We start from the raw sequence: 17,522 nt of genomic DNA on the forward strand, positions 1-17,522 counted from the left end.
GTCATATGAAATTTAAAAATCTCAGAAAGGCAGAGAACATCAGTTTTGCTTCCAGTAACTCTCTGAGTCTCATTTTCTTCAGGAAGATAAAAAAATAGCCTTTATGCTTTTCACATTTTCATAACCTCTTCCTCGGCTTTGTCACTATTTCATTATTATTGCGTGTTTGTCTTGTGGCTCTGCCTAGGGACCCTGTCCAACATGGAAGCCATATTGTGTTAGGCATAGTACATGCATTTAGCAACAGACAGTCTTCGTCTCTGAGGGTGTGTCTAGACTACAGGGTTTTTTCAAAAAAACTTCCCCTGCATCTAGACTGTGCTGCATTCTTTCAAAAGTAAATTGAAAGAACGCAGCAGTTTTTTCAACTGCGGAAAACCTCGTTTTATGAGGAAGAACAACTTTTTTTGAAAGTGCTCTTTCAAAAGAGGCTTGAAGTCTAGACGTAGCCAAAGAGATTATAATCTAAATGGACAAAAGAGGGGATTGCAGAGTGGAGAAAAAGAAATAGGATCCCCATTTTATGGATGGGGAACTGAGAGAGAAATGATTTAGCCCATGTTACGCAGAGAATCTGTAGTAGAATGGAACAGTGTTCCCTCCAAGCTGTAGGGGTAGCACAGCTTCACAGGTGATTAATCAGCCCCACCCAGTCAGAGGCTCAGGGCACAGAGCCTCTGAGCCTCTGATTGGGTGGGGCTGATTAATCACCTGTAAAGCTGTGCTGCCCCCGCAGTTTAGAAGGAACACTGGCATCGAACCTCCTGAATCCCAGTCCACTGCCTTAATCACAAAACAACCCTTTTTTCTCCACAGCAGGGAACTGGCAGCACTGAATTGAAATGGATTTTGTTGGGAGACAGCATAGGTTAGGGGCAAGGTCAGGAAACTTGGATTCTGTTCCCAACTCTGCCACTGACTTGCTGTGTGACATTATACAAACTTGAGGCAGGGCCTCATGTTTCCCACCTGTAAAGTGGGGATAATACCTGCTTTTATAAAGCCCTTTGAGGTCTTTGGATGAAAGCAGCTCTGAGAGTGTAAATAAAGTTATTAACACTTACCTTTTTTTAATACGGCATTCAGAACATATTCAAGTTCCTCTGCAGTTATCTCCATGTCCTAGAGTTGACAAATTAAAGCAGCTGTTATTTTTGTGTGTCCAGAATCAGGCATTTTGAAAGCCTAACAGAATGCAAATGGCATCTATTTGACAACCACAAAACTCATTGCTGTCATTGGGTTTACAGCTTGCTGCTAAAACTGAAGAAATAGTGAATCACACAAACAGAAGGATTAAAATAAGAGGAAATGGTCAAAATACAACTGAGTTGCTCTCTAATATGCTACATGGAATCACATCTCTTCTCAAACAACATAACTGCAGCTTCAGACACAACCAGACTCCCTCACAACTTGTGTTCTAGTGTTGTCTCCTATGTTTACCAGGGACCACGCTGTCAGGAGTTTTATAAAGGCCACAGAGACATCTAGTGGATAAATATATTACATACAGAACCCTGAATTTTCACTTCATGTGGATTCACATGACAACAAAAATATATCTTTCAGCTATGTAGGGTTGTTACTATCCCAATTTTTATAAGACATTCATTTTTTGTATAGTTACATAAAGTTTGAAGTTAGAAGGGCTCATCAGATCAACTAGTCTGACTACATTTCACCCAAAAACCCCTGCATTGAGTTCAGTGATGTCAGTTTAATCCTAAAAAGACAAAACTGTTGCAGGCCACAAACAGAGAATGGGAAAGACCACAGTCCAAAGTCCCTGTGATGCCAGGGAATTGATCGGGTTTGAGATACATCCAGATGAACCTGGCAAATGATGCTTGGCCCATGCTGCAAAGGCGGTAACCTCCTCCCACCCAGTTTCCTTGCTAATCTGACCTGAGATGATATTCCTTTTTGACCCCACATCTGGTGATCATTTAGACCCTGAGCATATGAACAAGATACACCAGCCTGATCACACTGCCTCAGAGCATTAGCCCATCCCGGCTGGAACCACACTTCTACCCATGGCAGATCTCGGCTGTGTTAGAGGAAGGTGAGGCTCCCTCCCTCTAGATTATAAGTGTGTATCAGGGAAAAACTTCCTCACTGCCCCCCCGAGAGAGCCAGCTAAAGTGCCAAAGCATAACATTAGATCATAGCCATTCCTGTAAGACAAAGCTAAAAGTGTTATGAGTACTCACTCACCTCTCCCGCAACCTGTTTAAACAATGCCCGGAACTGTTTTTCTTCTTCGGTTTCTTCTTGTGGTGGGGTTGGCTTAGGGGGCTATAAGAATAGGGAGACACTAAAAGTATCAGAGATCTAACATCTGTTCTTGCATACAGGTTATGAGTTAGTCAGAGTAATTCTGTTAAAGGCTAGAAGAGACCACCAGACTATGGTGATCTGACCTTCTGTGTATCACAGGGCACTGAGACCAGCCAGCATCCACACACTAACCCCAACAACTAAACGAGACCAAAGTGCTACAGCCCCTAGGAGACTAAATTATTATGTGTCACAGAGAATAGGAGGGACTGAGATGCATCGAAGCATGAGGCCTCTGCAATGGCAGGGCAATGATTAAGCCATCCATCCACCCTTGCAGCGCAGCAGGGAGTGCTGGGCATCTTGAAACAGATACATCTTTTAGATTCTGTTATATTTTGTATGAAAAACATAACCCTCCATGGCAGCCGATGTATTAGAAAGTTTCACCTTTCATTGCTGAGAGCCCATGCTGTTGTGTATTCCTAAGAAGCAGGCAGAACATGGGTGCTAAACATTGGTGGCCGCCAGTATCCTGAGCTACACGGTTTCCAAACTATCTGTTTCCCATTTTTTAACCACATTCAATCAAGTGAAGCCTGGAATAAGCAGGTACAACTGTCAGGGAAATCTCTGGGTCGAATTCGGTGGTAATAGTCACTGCTGTGTGTAATACAAGGCTGGGTGCGTGAGTGGGTCATAAAATAGGTGTAAGTGGCAGGGATGGCATTCAGTGGCTCTGTGCAAAATGAGTGCAACTTGCATGTCAATATACAGGAAGGACGTGCGCCAAAGGAGAATCAACAGATAAGTGAGGAAGATCCTGCACTGTTCCCAGCACTGCCATAGAATAAGATATTGTATATCCACTGATACCAAAAGTTACATTGATTTGACACTTATGCTCATTTTTCATAACATTTAAAGCTAGAGTAAACCCAACATGACACTTAGCCCACCCACCATTTATCTACTGCCGTTCAGATGCAGGCACTTCAATACCTAGGCTAGATAAATAGAATCGGGAAATGTAAAGGTCAATTTGTTACCCAGTTTCCGGAATCCAGGGAAAGCCAAGTGAAACACAGTTATAGAGATGCAGGCTGAAGCTTGGTTTACTTTCCTTCTGCAAGTATTTCCACTGCAACCAGTGGGACTATTTGCAGGAAAAAGATGAGCAGGGTCTAGCTCAATCATCACCCCAATATCGTGACTACAAAGTGCTTCAAAGACTGCCTGTCCAATTCTGATTAAGCACCAAAATCAGTGTAATATTCAGCAGCAAAAGATGTCTAATCATTTTTATGAACATGCAAATATCAAGCATCTCACTCCAAAACATTCTGTGAATGTGGGTGTGCATGCATGAGTGAGAATAGGGTCTGTGCCCCTAACTGTGACAAGCTGCACAGGACAGTGACTGGACAAAGCCACAGATGGTACACAGTGGCTCAGGTCAATCGATTTTTGTAGCTATGTCAAAATATACCAGCTGTGGAACCAGCCCTTAATTTCTTTCTGATTACAGCTGCCTAGCAGCAAACACTTGGAATTAACACAATCATACTAATACTAATATTAATTTTCTTAAAATCCAGCCCAACTGCACGTATCACACACACAGATGGCATGTCCCTAAAATGCAGGTGAAATGAAAAAGCACAAACAGAGCATGTTAAGATTATATTGAATTATCCACTCCTTATTTTAGCTCTGTAGACTTACCTCTGGTAGATCAATATCAACATTTCCATCCATATCCCTGAGGGAAACAAACATGCATTCAGTAACAAAAGACCTTACTGGAGAGACTTGCTGTTTAAATTTTCTGGAAGTAAAAGTGAATGTGGTATTTGTACCGAACAAATTATTCACTTTGGGTGAAATTCACCTCTCGGAAGAGAGTCAGGTCTTTGCATCATTCAAGCTCAAAACAGAGCTTCAGTGGTTCTAATGTCTAGCCTGAACCATAGTTACGAGGGTTAATTTAACATTTTATATGTTCTGCAAATGTTTTTAAAAATAATTTATTCTTTATTAAACATGGTAATTTAGCGAGGAAACAAAAAGGAACATTATTACATGTGCAGCTGGTATCAAGCTGAGTGCCCCAGGGCGCAGTCCTTGGGCCTGTTTTGGTCAACATTTTCATTAATGAAAATGGATCTGAGGATTATAATGGATGAGATATGAGCCAACAGTGTACCCCTGTTGCCAAGAAGGCTGACGGGCATATTGGACTGCATTAGCAGGAGCATTGCCAGCAGATTGAGGGAAGTGATTATTCCTCTCCATTTGGCACTGGGCCACATCTGTAGTACAGGCAATCCCCGAGTTACGCGGATCCGACTTATGTCGGATCCGTACTTACGAACGGGGCTTTTCTTGCTCTGGAGGATGTGGGCGGCGGGACCGCCCAGACGCGCCGCGGTCCCGCCATCCGGGTCCTCCGCAGCTTTGCTCCGCGTCTCCCTGGTCTGCTGGCAGACCAGGGAGACGCGGAGCAAAGCCACGGAGGACCCGGGTGGCGGCACCGCAGCGCGTCTCGGTCCCGCCGCCCGCGTCTCCATGGTCTCCTGGGGGGGCGCAGCTAGTGCGCCCCCCCCCCCCAGCAGACCAGGCTTTTCTCGAGGACGCCTGTGATAGAGCAGCTGGGGCGCTGCCGGTTGGTCCCGCAGCGCCGCTCCGCGATGCTACTGGACCAACCCAGCAGCACCCCAGCTGCTCTGCCCCGGGCTTCTTGGAATCAGCCACTGATCAGTTTCAGCAGCAGCTGACTTGGGGACACCTGGAGTAGAGCAGCTGGGGTGCTGCCGGGTTGATCCCTGCAGTGCCGAGGTGCGGTGCTGTGGGGACCTACCCAGCAGCGCCCCAGCTGCTCTGTCCCAGGCGTCCAGATTCAGTTGCTGTTGAAACTGATCAGCGGCTGATTCCAGGAAGCCCGGGGCAGAGAAACTCTGCCTCGGGCTTCCTGTAGTCAGCCGCTGGTCAGTTTCAGCAGCGGTTGAATCTGGACGCCAGTTCCGACTTAAGTACAAATTCGACTTAAGTACAAACCTACAGTCCCTATCTTGTACGTAACCTGGGGACTGCCTGTATTCTATCTAGTTATGGGCCCACTCTGCAGAAAAGATGTGGATAAATTGGAGGAAGCTCAGCAGAGGGCAATGACAATGATTAGGAGACCGGGGCACATGACTTATGAAGAGAGGCTGAGGGAGCTGGTTGCATTTAGACTTCAGAAGAAAAATGTGAGGGGGGATTTGATAGCAGCCTTCAGTTACCTGAAAGGGGGGGGCGGTTCCAAAGAGAGAGAGGGGCTATTCTCAGTAGTGGCAGAAGGCAGAACAAGGAGCAATGGTTTCAAGTTGCAGTGGGGGAGTTCTAGGTTGGCTGTTAGGAAAAACTATTTTACTAGGAGGGTGGTGAAACACTGAAATGGGTCCCCTAGAGACATGGTGGAATCTTCATCCCTAGAGATTATTAAGGCCAGGCATGACAAAGTCCTGGTTGGGATGATTTAGTTGGGGTTGGTCTTGCTTTAAACAGTGGGTTGGAATAGGTGACCCCATGAGGCCTCTTCCAGCCCTATGATTCTGTGATCTATGGGGTTTCTTGCCTGGAGCGATATGGGGAGAATACCCTCAGGAATCTCTTATGGTTCTTTAAAAAAACACGTGTGGGAGTTTTGGAAATTGCAGGAGGCTGACCACTCTCCACTGATTACTTACTGCGTGATGGCTTTTTTCTCAGAGAAGATTCTGAGGCAGAAGTCAGCTTCCTGGTGTGGTTCAAAAGTAGTAGGAACAAGAACATACTCCCCAGGTGGCAGCCTGAATTGGTCAGACACTTCTCTTAAGTTGATATAGGTTTTGCTCCTTGCCTTGGAGGGATGGTATCTGAAAAAGTCTTTGTTCAAGTGTTCATCTTTGTTAGGGCTCTGCAATGGAATTTGAAGCAGGGGTTTTAGTTTATTCTTTATTGTAAGTAACTGAGGTACACAACAATCCCCACCTCCCTTCCTGATCTGGAATCACGGGGCCAAACTGCCTTCAGATACATGCATGACTCGCTGGCTCAGGAAGCCACCATTAGCCACTGGCACTCCTCCCACCCCACGGCCTATGCTGAATGCAGCTTGGATGCTGGAGAAATCTAGCTCTCAGGCTCTAAGGTAAAGCAGACATTGTATGCAGAGGTTTAGGATGGAGAAAAACTATTTTGGCAAAGCACTTCTGTACTAATCTAAGGACATTTTAAAGGGAAATCCTTATCTAAGGAACATAGGTGATTAGATACCACAGTGCTGGGTGTGATACAGAAATCTAGACTGATACACAGAGAGATGATATAAGGGAGGTGGGGAGAAAGAGCGACCATGGCTACTACATTGTAAAATACCAGGTACCTCATAAATAGCATAGCCAATTGTCAGCATTTCAGCACCTAGTTTCCTGAGTTTACGCCGATTCTTTTGCATCAAAGCTGCTATAAACGTGCATTCGTCTTTTCCGTCATCTTTCTCCGTCAAACGCAGCTTGATCTGTGGATTTGTCCAAAAAGTGTCTGCCAAAGCAAAGAAGCAGGTTTTTTTTCCTCTCACAAAAATAAACAGAACCAAATAAGGCTAACAGAGAGTAAATCTGAGGATTTTTTTGCGGGGGAGGGGAATGGGGTTGTTTTGTTTTTCTATTTTCCATTATGTATCTTGATGATTTCATGCAATTCTGCAGACCAAGAGCCAACTCCTGAGGGACTTGGATTTTAGTATAAACCATAGCAGAATTTAGCCTTAACATCTCATTAAAAACCAGTGGTTTAAATCGGAGATGAAAGTTACAAGACAATTAAATGGGGTTTTGTTGAAAATATAGAAGTACAAAGGGTCAAATTCTAATCTCATTCATATTGGTGTAAATCTGGAGTAACTCCATTCAATCAGAGGAGTGACTTTACATCTACACCAGTGTGATGGAAAGGGCTAGATTCTCCTTTCATTTGCAGTCCTTTGACAAGGGTGTAATTTAGCTGACCTTAGTGGAGTTATGCCTAAATAACACAAATGTATAGGAGGGGGAAAAGACTTGTGCAAAACAAAGGCAAATTATGTCTCTCAAGTGGAATCTTGTGACTGTTTTGATACTTTGCTGGGGCTGAGCTAGCTGAGACTCTGTTGGCCTTATTCAGCACGTGTGTGTGGAAGTTACAAAGTGGTAAAGAATTCTATAATGGGTGCTTCCACAGGATTGGGAATTATTTCCAAAGAAAATTCTTTTCACCTAGAAAATTTCTGCACCCTCCAGCAGTGGACCCCCTGACCCAGCTCCCTTGATGGACTGTCACTTCCCACTTGTTGGTAGCATTGTCCCCAAGAGCATCTGGAGTTAGGTTGCAAATCTCAACTTTATCAAAATGTGTTTTGAAGTCTTCAAAGGTCATCCTACATGGAAGGAAGGGAAAGGGGTGAGAACATCACATTAGTGACTGAACAGAAGCAGCGGGTGAGGCAAAAACTACTCCCACAGACCAATTCAAAATGCAGAGAGTCAGAACATAGGGCCAGATGATGAATTTCAGTAAATCAGTGTAGCTCCATTGACTTGATTGGAGTTATGCTGATTTACACCAGATGACGATCTCGCTCCATAGATCTGATTCTCCTCTCCTTTACACAAGTGTAAATCACAAGTAAAACTATTCACCCATATGGGCCTAAATCTGATCTCTCCCATACCAGTCTTAACATAGTGAGACTCCACTGACTTCATCTGAATTACTCCTTATTTACACCAGTTTAAGGGCGTGTGTCTACACTGCACTGTAGCTCAAAATAAGATATACAATTTGAACTACGCAAATTGCGTATCTTATTTTGATCTTATTTAGAAATAGCTTATTTCATAATTTGGTGCTGTCTACACAGTGCCAAATTTCGAAATAACCTGCTATTCCCAACCATCCCTTACTCCTCAAGGAAGAGGTTTACAGGGATGTCAGAATAGTGAGCCCATCATATTTCAAAGTAATGGGCTTGCTGTGAAGATGTGGGATAGCTATTTTGGGATACTCTGGTATCCCGAAATAGCATTGCTGTGTAGACGTAGGGAGAGAATCAACTCTAATGGAATGACAAGAGTGTAAAAACTGGTGTGGGAAGGGAGGCTCTAGTATTCTAGTCACACATCTCCTGGTCCCTGTGATCCCTTTTAGTGCAAAAACAGTACAGCAGGGGTAAAAGTTCTATCAAAATTGAAACCATAATAACCAAGTCTGATACACTGCAGACAACCATTCCAACTCACTGCAAGAAGCATGCAGGTAGCTCACTGTGCAGCAAGACAGAGGAGAGGCCCACTAGCACTTTGCTCACTGTGAATGGGTCTGCACTCAATCGAACTGGAGCAAGAACCAATAGGGGAAGTATTTACCCAGTCAGGGACTGGTGTGGACTGCAGCAGTTGCTGGTGGATAGGAAGGGGAATAGAGCAAGGAAATATGGCAACAGAAGCCAGGTATCAATCTGAGCAGCAGGGCCCATATCCTCAAAGATATTTAGGCTTCTAACAACCATTGAAGATCTGGGCCTTAGGCTATGTCTAGACTACAGGCTTGTGTCCTACCTGTTTTTAAAAACCTCCAGTGATGAGAATTCTATGGTTTCCTTTGAAGTGCGTCACTTGGTAGCCTCTTGCCCAAACCAGTCAAGATCACTCTTCAGGGGCTCCAAGATCTACCAGTAGATCCCGATCTACTGGTTGGTGACCACTGTTCTATATACTAGACCAGCAGCTCTCTACCTGGGGATTTGTGACCCTGTGTTAATGGGGGTTACAGGGCTAGAATTAGACCCCCACTTGGGGCTGAAGCCCTTTGGGTTTGGTGGCCCTGCCACCTTGAGTTGGGGGGCTCTGGTTTTGGCTTTGCTCACCCCTCCTGAGGTGGCAGAACTCCCTCAGGCTCAGGCTTTGTTTCCCCCCTGGGGATCATGTAGCAATGTTTGTTGTCAGAAGGGGATCGCAGAGCAAAGAAGTTTAAAAACCTCCATACTAGGCCACACTGCTCTAAATGACAGCAAATCTGAGAACAAACCAACTGAAAACTCTCTAGAAGCCTGCTAGGCTGCTCTTTGTTGATTTCACTACTTTCCTGTCCTTAAGAACACGCAGCACATACGGCACATGCTTATTTAAAAGTGTCAGAGGGGTACATGTAAAGAGCATTTGTGCAGCCTGTGATGTGACCCACTGAAACTCATGAGTCATTCTTTCACCAGGTGTGGCACAGAAGAGGCGAAGTGGCAAATGCTACTTGGAAAGCATCACCCAATTCAAAGGCCATTAGTAAGGTGACATGTGATGTATGGGAGTGGAGTAGTTAGGCAATACAAAACTTGCCAGACTTGTTTCTGAAGCATGGCCTTATATTATACAAACCACCTATGTCTCATTAACCCCTGCAGGGAACAAGTCAATCACAGTGTCATGCATTTTGACCATGACATCTTTAGAATTCACAATTTTTAAACACGTTCATGCCCGCTGCTAAGTGTGGCATTTTAAATATTTTAAAGATGTAGTCTGTTAGTAAGAATATGTATACAAAGAACGATTTATATCAAGATTTCATTGTACTCTTTGGATTAAACCAATAAGGTTACAGTTCAGAGCTATTCCCTGCTGCTCCACTTGTCCTGCCTGGTTGCTGTATTTATTCTCATTTGCATATTTGTTTTCCCAAAGGGTACATACCAGAACTCTCCATCATCTAGTGCTGTCTGACATAGACGTTTTTGCTCCGACGGGCTGACTGCCTTCCATTCAGGAGAACTACAAGAAAACAAAGTCTAGCTTTACAAAGCTATCAAGCACTTACTTCATTTCCCTTGTCTCCAAGTCACCAGCTGGAGATATTAGCAGATTACACAGCTTTCATCTTGATTTTATGTGAGCAGTAGACAGAACCAGTGCCTTTACGGAGCCTGATCCTGCTGCTGTTAAAACCAATGTCAAGCTTTCCAGAGACTTAGATAGAAACAGGATCAGGGCTAAAACCTTGAGGTTATAGTACTGCTATATTGACCAGTCCTACTGTATTTCCAGTATTCCCCATAGGGGGAAAGGGGAATACTATGAAAGCCAAGGTAAATTTAACACAGAGTTGGTATATCTTTAGATTGTACATCCAGTGTGCTGTAAATCTTATTGTACATCTGTATTGTTCTTGCCTTGGAGTGTTTTGACAATTTAGGACCATCCCCTGGCTCCCAGGTGAAGTCAGTAGGAACAGGATGGGGCCCTTTAATTGTATAAATGAGCGGAGGGAAAGAGACTGAAATAGCTGACATCCCAGCTGAAAATCTGTTTTTTCATGTCCATTCACTGCTGCAGTTCCTGTAGGCATAAAAGTGGAGACGCCTAGATGTTCCATGAAATCCTGTTCTTACTACAGCAGTGTAATTCCAACTGGATTCGAAGAAGAAGGACCAGAAGTCTCTCATGAGATCACTGACCTAAGCCATGATCCTGCAAGTCAGTGTGTTAGTACAGACTCCCATTCCCACATGAAGTCCCACTGGTTTCAGTAGGACTGTTGTGTGGACACTGATCTTCATTAGCAATTCCACATGCAGGTTCAGAATTTCTTTTGACAGACAAAACACCATGCATAAAAACGGGCCGGCTCTAGGTTTTTTGCTGCCTCAAGCAAAAAATTTTGTGGCCGCCCCCCCGCCCCCTCTTTTTTTGTTGGCAGCGACCTGGACCCAGACCCGGAGCAGGGGCGGCTCCGGCCGGGGCTTAGGCCCCCTGGCGCTGAGGAAGGAGACATTCTGCTCTGCGCACTTGGCCCGGGCCACAGGATCTGGCCCGACACAGCCTGGCATGGGGATAAGAGCTTGGCCTGAGACCAGGACTGGCCCCGAATGACCCAGAGCACCAGGCTGGAGCCTGGATGCCTGGGTTCTGTCCCCAGCCCTGACGCCAGCTGGCCTGGGGCAAGTCCCTTCCCTGCTGCCTCAGTTTCAGCTTTGGGAGCTGAGGAGACTCTGCTGCCCTGCATGGCCAAGCACGGTGACCAGGTAGGGAGGAGTGGAGAGGCTGGGGCTCGCTGGCCACCCCCTCCTGATGGATGACCGTGCACCATGACCCCTCCCCCCCCCCGCAGGGCCCTGTGCCCCTCCCCCTCTTATTTCCCCCACAGGGCTCCGCTGGGTCTGTGACATGGTGCCGGTTGGCCAATCAGCACACACAGATCCTGGCCCCGCAGGAAAGAGACTTGGGCAGCGCCACCCGTAGAGGGGCGGGGATATGGGACACCTGCCTGGGCGTGTGGAAGGGGCTGCTGCTGGCAGGTGACTGTGGATGGGGGGCAGAATGGGGACAGCACAGTACACACAAGAATGGCCGGAATGCCGCCCCTGGAAATGTGCCGCCCCAAGCACCTGCTTGCTTTGCTGGTACCTAGAGTCAGCCCTGGATAAAAATCTCAAATGGCTGTCTATTCTGAGTTTAACCGCTAAATCTATTGAGGATTAATCATCTCCAATTGAGCTGACCAATGATTCTCCCAGTTTGGGAATTTATTTATGTAAATGTAAATATTTGGGATTTATTTGTGAAACATTTTAAGAGAAGGGATATTTGAACCCAGTGGTAGAAAGGTATCATGTCTGCTAATTATTTCACCACTTTGAAAGGGGCAGCCAGAATAAATGATGAAACAGAGTCTCAACCCATTGATACCAGTATAAACCAGGAAAAAACTCAGTTGCAGACAATGGAATAAGGTAACATAAGAGATCTCAGAAACAGGTCATCTGTAAATGTAACCAAACATGAAAAATACACTTAATAGAAATTTCCAAAACTGAATCTACTGATCACCATTTAAGCTTTTTCCTTTTTAAATAATTATTTGCATTTCATCCAGCTTGGATAGTGAAAACAGACCAGGAAGTTTCACTTTTTACCCAGGTGGCATCTGTTGTGTGTTTTTGCTCTTTACACAGCAAATATAGCATTAAGGAACCACACAGGCAAGTAGGGTCCAAAATAACTGTCTTTAATAACTACACAGAACATAAGAACATAAGAATGGCCATACTGGGTCAGACCAAAGGTCCGTCTAGCCTAGTAGCCTGTCTGCCGACAGTGGCCAACACCAGGTGCCCCAGAGAGGTTGGACCGAAGACAATGATAATGCAATTTGTCTTGTGCTGTCCATCTCCAGCCTCTGACAGAGGCCAGGGACACCATTTCTATGCCCTGGCTAATAGCCTTTTATGGACCTAACCTCCATGAAATTATCTAGCTTCTCTTTAAACTGTATTATAGTCCTAGCCTTCACAGCCTTCTCTGGCAAGGAGTTCCACAGGTAGACTACACGCTATTTGAAGAAAAACTTTCTTTTATTAGTTTTAAATCTGCTACTCATTCATTTCATTTGGTGTCCTCTAGTTCTTCTATTATAGGAACTAATAAATAACTTTTCTTTATTCACCCTCTCCACACCATTCATGATTTTATATCATGCAATGCCTACCTAAATATATATCTTACAGCTAGTCTACAGAAACTAAGCTACTCCGCACTGGACAGGGAAAGATGGAAGGAAATAGTGAGAGAGGCATCGGACACCAACGGGTGTTGAGCCCACGGTTTCTGTTGTTTATGATGATATGGCTTCAGAAAAATAGAACACAATGGGTACCCTTAAGGGGGCCACAAAATATTGAAATAGACACTGACCAATTACTTTATGCTACCTCAGCATTTTCCAGCTGTCATACGATGGCACAAGGTTTGGATGTTTGTGTTGAAAATGCAGGAGAATGTTTAAATAACATAGATTATATATTATGCAAATTATACACTTGGATTTATCTTAAAATGGAACAACATTTATATTAAAGAGGATTTTGTTTCTATTTTTAACAATAGCAACACTTTGGAACTAAACAACCTAGACAATGCCTCTTTAAATGGCAACTGAGAAGTCTTGGTTATACTGTGGTCAGGATGTTATGACAATGACAGTACTGGTCTGCATGTGTAGGCTATTCGTTAGAAAAGGCCGAAAACAGCTCATGCTGCAAATAGCTACAGATGAGACAACTACACAGAACACTGACTTGACTTTCCTCCTTGTCAGTCCGACCTCTATGCAATTCAAATACTTATTATGCATAAAACTAACTTGTCACTCCAACGGCCATTCCACTCCACTTGCCCCCATGGATTTCTTGGCCTTATGAGTTGCACCTTTTGGCCTCGGTAGGTCACCTAGAAATAGGAAGACAAAAATAGAGAAAATCCTGAATGGCCTTAAAATATGAGACTGTTGCTAGGGTAATAATCCCTGTCTGGCTGCTGTCATTAACTAAAAAGCAATTCGCCTCCAGACTGCATAACCTGCATAACCCTGCTGGTCCCCAGGGTCCTCAGCAGGAGGAAGTGTACAAGGGGGTAGAAGGGATGGTGAAGAGGAGCAGAAAGAGAAATCTCTGACCAGGGTTGCATTAGAGCTTCACTCGACAGAGGAAGAAATATAAAGCTGGGTGAATAAGGAAGTTTTGGGTTTACTGGAAATTTTTTAAAAAAAGTTTCAGGCCAAACTGAAAATTAAATGGTCTATTTCCAACAAATTCCAACAAGTTGAAAAAAAATCATAACGAACCATTTTGTTTGACCCAAAATGAAACATGCCGTTGCAATGTCACACATTCTAACATGTTTTTAATGTCTAAAAAAAAGGAAAGGAAATTTCAAAAGACAAAGTGGTTTTGAATAAATAAAATGTGCTTAGTTTCGAAAAGGTCAAAACTCAATGTTTTATTTTTTTCAGAATATTTTCCCCAACCAAATTAGTTTGGTGAAATCAGCACAAATTCATTAAATATTTTAGCATCACAGAATTCACTTTTTTTAAATAAAAAAAATGTTTTAGTTGAAATCTTTCATCTGTAGGGAAGAATCAGAGGTTACATACAGTCCCCTGACTCCCCCACACCTAAGTTGCTTTAGGCACAAGAAGCTGGGCACAACTTTTAAGATGAAGGGATAAGGGGCATACCCTGTATGGCCTGTCAAAATGCTGCCCCTTTACTCATAGAGTGGTGCCACCCCAATTCCCCAACAAAACTGCATCCAGGCAGCATGAAGAACAGGATTTATGAGCTCCCTGTCTCCTGCTCTAGGTCTCCATCATTTCAGAGTTTGTAGCGTACCCCTTGTCAGCCTCTCCACCACACACTGTCAACATAGCGACCATTGGGACATACCTCATCAATGCCAGTTACGGAATAAGCATGACCCTTTATGAGGCCAAAGGGGGTTCGAGCTTCTGACTCAGCAGCGCTGGTGGTCTGAAATATGAAAATACATGTTAAAGTACCCTGCCTTGAGAGGACATTGTATGTGGAAACGCTTTGTCAGTATTCGGGCCACAAAACCAAACTAAAAAGAGCCTCCCTCTAGTCCTTTACTTACATCAATGGAACAGCCCACCATTGACCCTCTTTTAAGAGCTTTTCCTAAGATTTCATAGAAGTTGTCTGGAGCCTGTTTGACATCATACATTTCTCCAACTCCTCCAGTGAAATCTTCCATGGCTTCGAGAGTACTGCCTCCTTTTAGGGCTTCGTAACTTCCATTCAGTCTGAATCATATAACATCAAGAGAGAGAAACATTTTTTAAAACTTTCTTACTCTGAGTCTTTCTCACTGACGATGGTGCAAACCAGAAGTAAAAGTAATTTAAAAAATTTACCAGTGTGGGGGCCTGATTCTAGGCCCCTGGAAGGGGCAGTTCTTGGGCAGACGGGGCTGGACCTCAAGCAGAAGGGTCAGAAATGGGAGACAGCCTCTCCCAGCCAGACCTTCAGTGCTGTATGGTGTGTGCCGCTGGGGGCTCCGGCGACAGTTTAAAGGGCACGAGGCTCTGGCCGCTGCTGTGGTAGCGGTGGTGGCTGGGAGCCCACAGGACCCTTTTAAATCACTGGGCCCCAGGGCAGCTGCCCCTTTTGTCTCTCGTCGCCCCACCTGATGGTAGCCCTGTAACTGCACTAGCATCTCCACAGCCTCATCCCAGTCTCTGATTCGTTCTTGGTTCAAATCCAGCCCGGGCTGGCAGTGACAATACTGTCAGTTGCCCAGTGGCCTGCAGCAAGCCAAACCCAGAAATAGCCTCGTTCCAGTTTTTAGCCAGAATTCTTGGCATCATTATTAGTCCTCTCAGCAGAAAAACAGAGATCAGGCGTTAGGACTGAAGCCAACTGGAGTCACACCACTGACTTTCCTGGAAGTGGGATCAATTCATCAGGGATCAATTTAGGACATGTTATCTCTAGGTCAAGCCTGAGGGAAATGCATTGAATGAATAAAGTCTGACCGTTTGCATTGTGTGACAAACTGAGCAATGCACACACACCACAGGGCAGCCAGGACTTACTTGGCATAGGCTTTTTCCAGTAAGGCACTCCAGAATTCATTGTGTTCGGCCGAGTGCAGAAAAACCAAGCGGTCTTTAAAGGTGGGTAATCGGTCATCAATAACAATATCCAGCCACTCATTGTGCTGCCAAAACTGTGTTGAATGGAAGTTGAGAGAATTGATAACTGTAATATTTTATAAGGCTAGCATGCCTCTCTGACTGCTGTATTCCTATGGTTCTAAACTACCTCAGTGACATGTGGGGCTATGACAGAATTAAAACCACAGCTTTTTTGTGAGCTAAGTGAAATCTGGCCCAAAGTAAACACCACATTTCCTCCACTAAGCTTCTTCTTGATCAAATCACTAAAGAAACAGGTGGGCTTCTATCTTCTAAACCTTACACAAAGACCGGGCTGCTGTTGAACTCCATAGACACAATTTCCTGAAATTAGGCACTTCATATATGCTGTAGTGTCATAAACTGCAGTAAATTATATAAACCTTGCTGAATTCATGTGTTGGGACAGAGTTTCTGTGAACATACACATTACAAACTGAAGGACACTGGGTGCTATTAGGCAGAATGGTAAATAAACTAAACTAATAGCCAAGAGGGATTTTGTGCCTTCTCCCACAATTTCTCTCAGTCCTTACGACAAACTCCTATAGAATACAATAGAGTTTTACAGAGATTAAGTAAGGTTGTATATACATTGTTCTAAAAACCTATAACATTTAATAGACTATACCATTTCTCTATAATTTTCAACCAACCTAGAGAATTTTATAGCAGAGATTTATGCTATTCGATCCATGTTTTTATATCATGTCCACCTCTGTGTTTTCTGAGCACCTATCTATTACATTCTAGAAGTTTGTTTTAAAAATGTATATACATTAGCACTCTCTATTCAGTTATATTGGGCTATTTAGAAGGAACAGGAATCTGAACTTAGTCAGAGACACCGATATTAAAAGTGGTTAGGAACTGCTATCCTATTTATTGATCTGAAAACTAGATATAAAGTATTGTTATGCTGCATGTTTATCTTACCTTAAAGTGAAATATTTCTGCATAACCTGGTCCAAAATTTTGATCTTGAGGTACAACTCTGGCTAATGTGTTTTCATTCAATGTAAGGGAAGCTATAGCTGCTAACAGCCAGCAGTCACCTGCAAAATGGAAAGACCAATACACAGATCACCAGTAATATATTGTGAAAATAAACACAATCTACAGGAAACAGATAGTGAAGCCGCCTTGTCTCTAACTCTGTGGGCAAGATTCTGACTTCAGTTACATCGGTATAAAGGTCAATGGAGTTATTCTGGATTTATGCCACTAACTAAAATCACAATCCTGACCCACATGTATTACAGGTTCCGCATTTAATTATGTATCTAGAGTTCCATTTGGTGGAGTAAACTCACATTGATTTCATTTGTACTTTTTTGTTTATTTCCCATGCAATGTGAGATGCTGCCCAAACCAACCATAATTACCCATAACTGATGATGAACTGAACTACTATCAGCTGTTTTCCTCCATGCAGTGAGCTACATTCTGTTCTAATTTACTGTATAAATGTAAATCCAGATGAATTCCACTGAAGTCTGCCATGTTACTTAGATTTACACTGATGTAACTGTAAAAGACGACTTTAGCTCATTATCAGGCCTGCCGATAAGGGGAGGGGGACCAAAAAGGGGGCCAATACCCTGGGACCCGGCAATTCAACTGCTGCTGCTGCTACTGTGGCAGTGGCTGGAGTTTTGGGCCCTTTAAATGGATGCCACAAAGCCATGTGA

At 44.0% G+C, this 17,522-nt stretch overlaps 1 protein-coding gene across 2 annotated transcripts in view; it reads right to left on the reverse strand.

Annotated features, from left to right (window-relative positions):
• Positions 1 to 17,522, reverse strand: part of CAPN9 (calpain 9) — a 55,746-nt gene that overhangs the window by 11,235 nt on the left and 26,989 nt on the right. For both annotated transcript variants that reach the window (XM_075924713.2, XM_006121995.5), the window contains 12 exons: positions 16,768 to 16,886; positions 15,730 to 15,863; positions 14,769 to 14,937; positions 14,561 to 14,644; positions 13,477 to 13,562; positions 10,032 to 10,109; positions 7,563 to 7,723; positions 6,692 to 6,849; positions 6,015 to 6,223; positions 4,009 to 4,045; positions 2,221 to 2,301; positions 1,065 to 1,122 (listed from right to left, as the gene is read on the reverse strand). In XM_075924713.2, the coding sequence (XP_075780828.2) occupies positions 1,065 to 1,122; positions 2,221 to 2,301; positions 4,009 to 4,045; positions 6,015 to 6,223; positions 6,692 to 6,849; positions 7,563 to 7,723; positions 10,032 to 10,109; positions 13,477 to 13,562; positions 14,561 to 14,644; positions 14,769 to 14,937; positions 15,730 to 15,863; positions 16,768 to 16,886 (1,374 nt within the window). The remainder of the gene's footprint in view (positions 1 to 1,064; positions 1,123 to 2,220; positions 2,302 to 4,008; positions 4,046 to 6,014; positions 6,224 to 6,691; positions 6,850 to 7,562; positions 7,724 to 10,031; positions 10,110 to 13,476; positions 13,563 to 14,560; positions 14,645 to 14,768; positions 14,938 to 15,729; positions 15,864 to 16,767; positions 16,887 to 17,522) is intronic.

The sequence above is a fragment of the Pelodiscus sinensis genome, chromosome 3 (genome assembly GCF_052426305.1).
Source record: "Pelodiscus sinensis isolate ZL-2025 chromosome 3, ASM5242630v1, whole genome shotgun sequence".
NCBI lineage: Eukaryota > Metazoa > Chordata > Testudines > Trionychidae > Pelodiscus > Pelodiscus sinensis.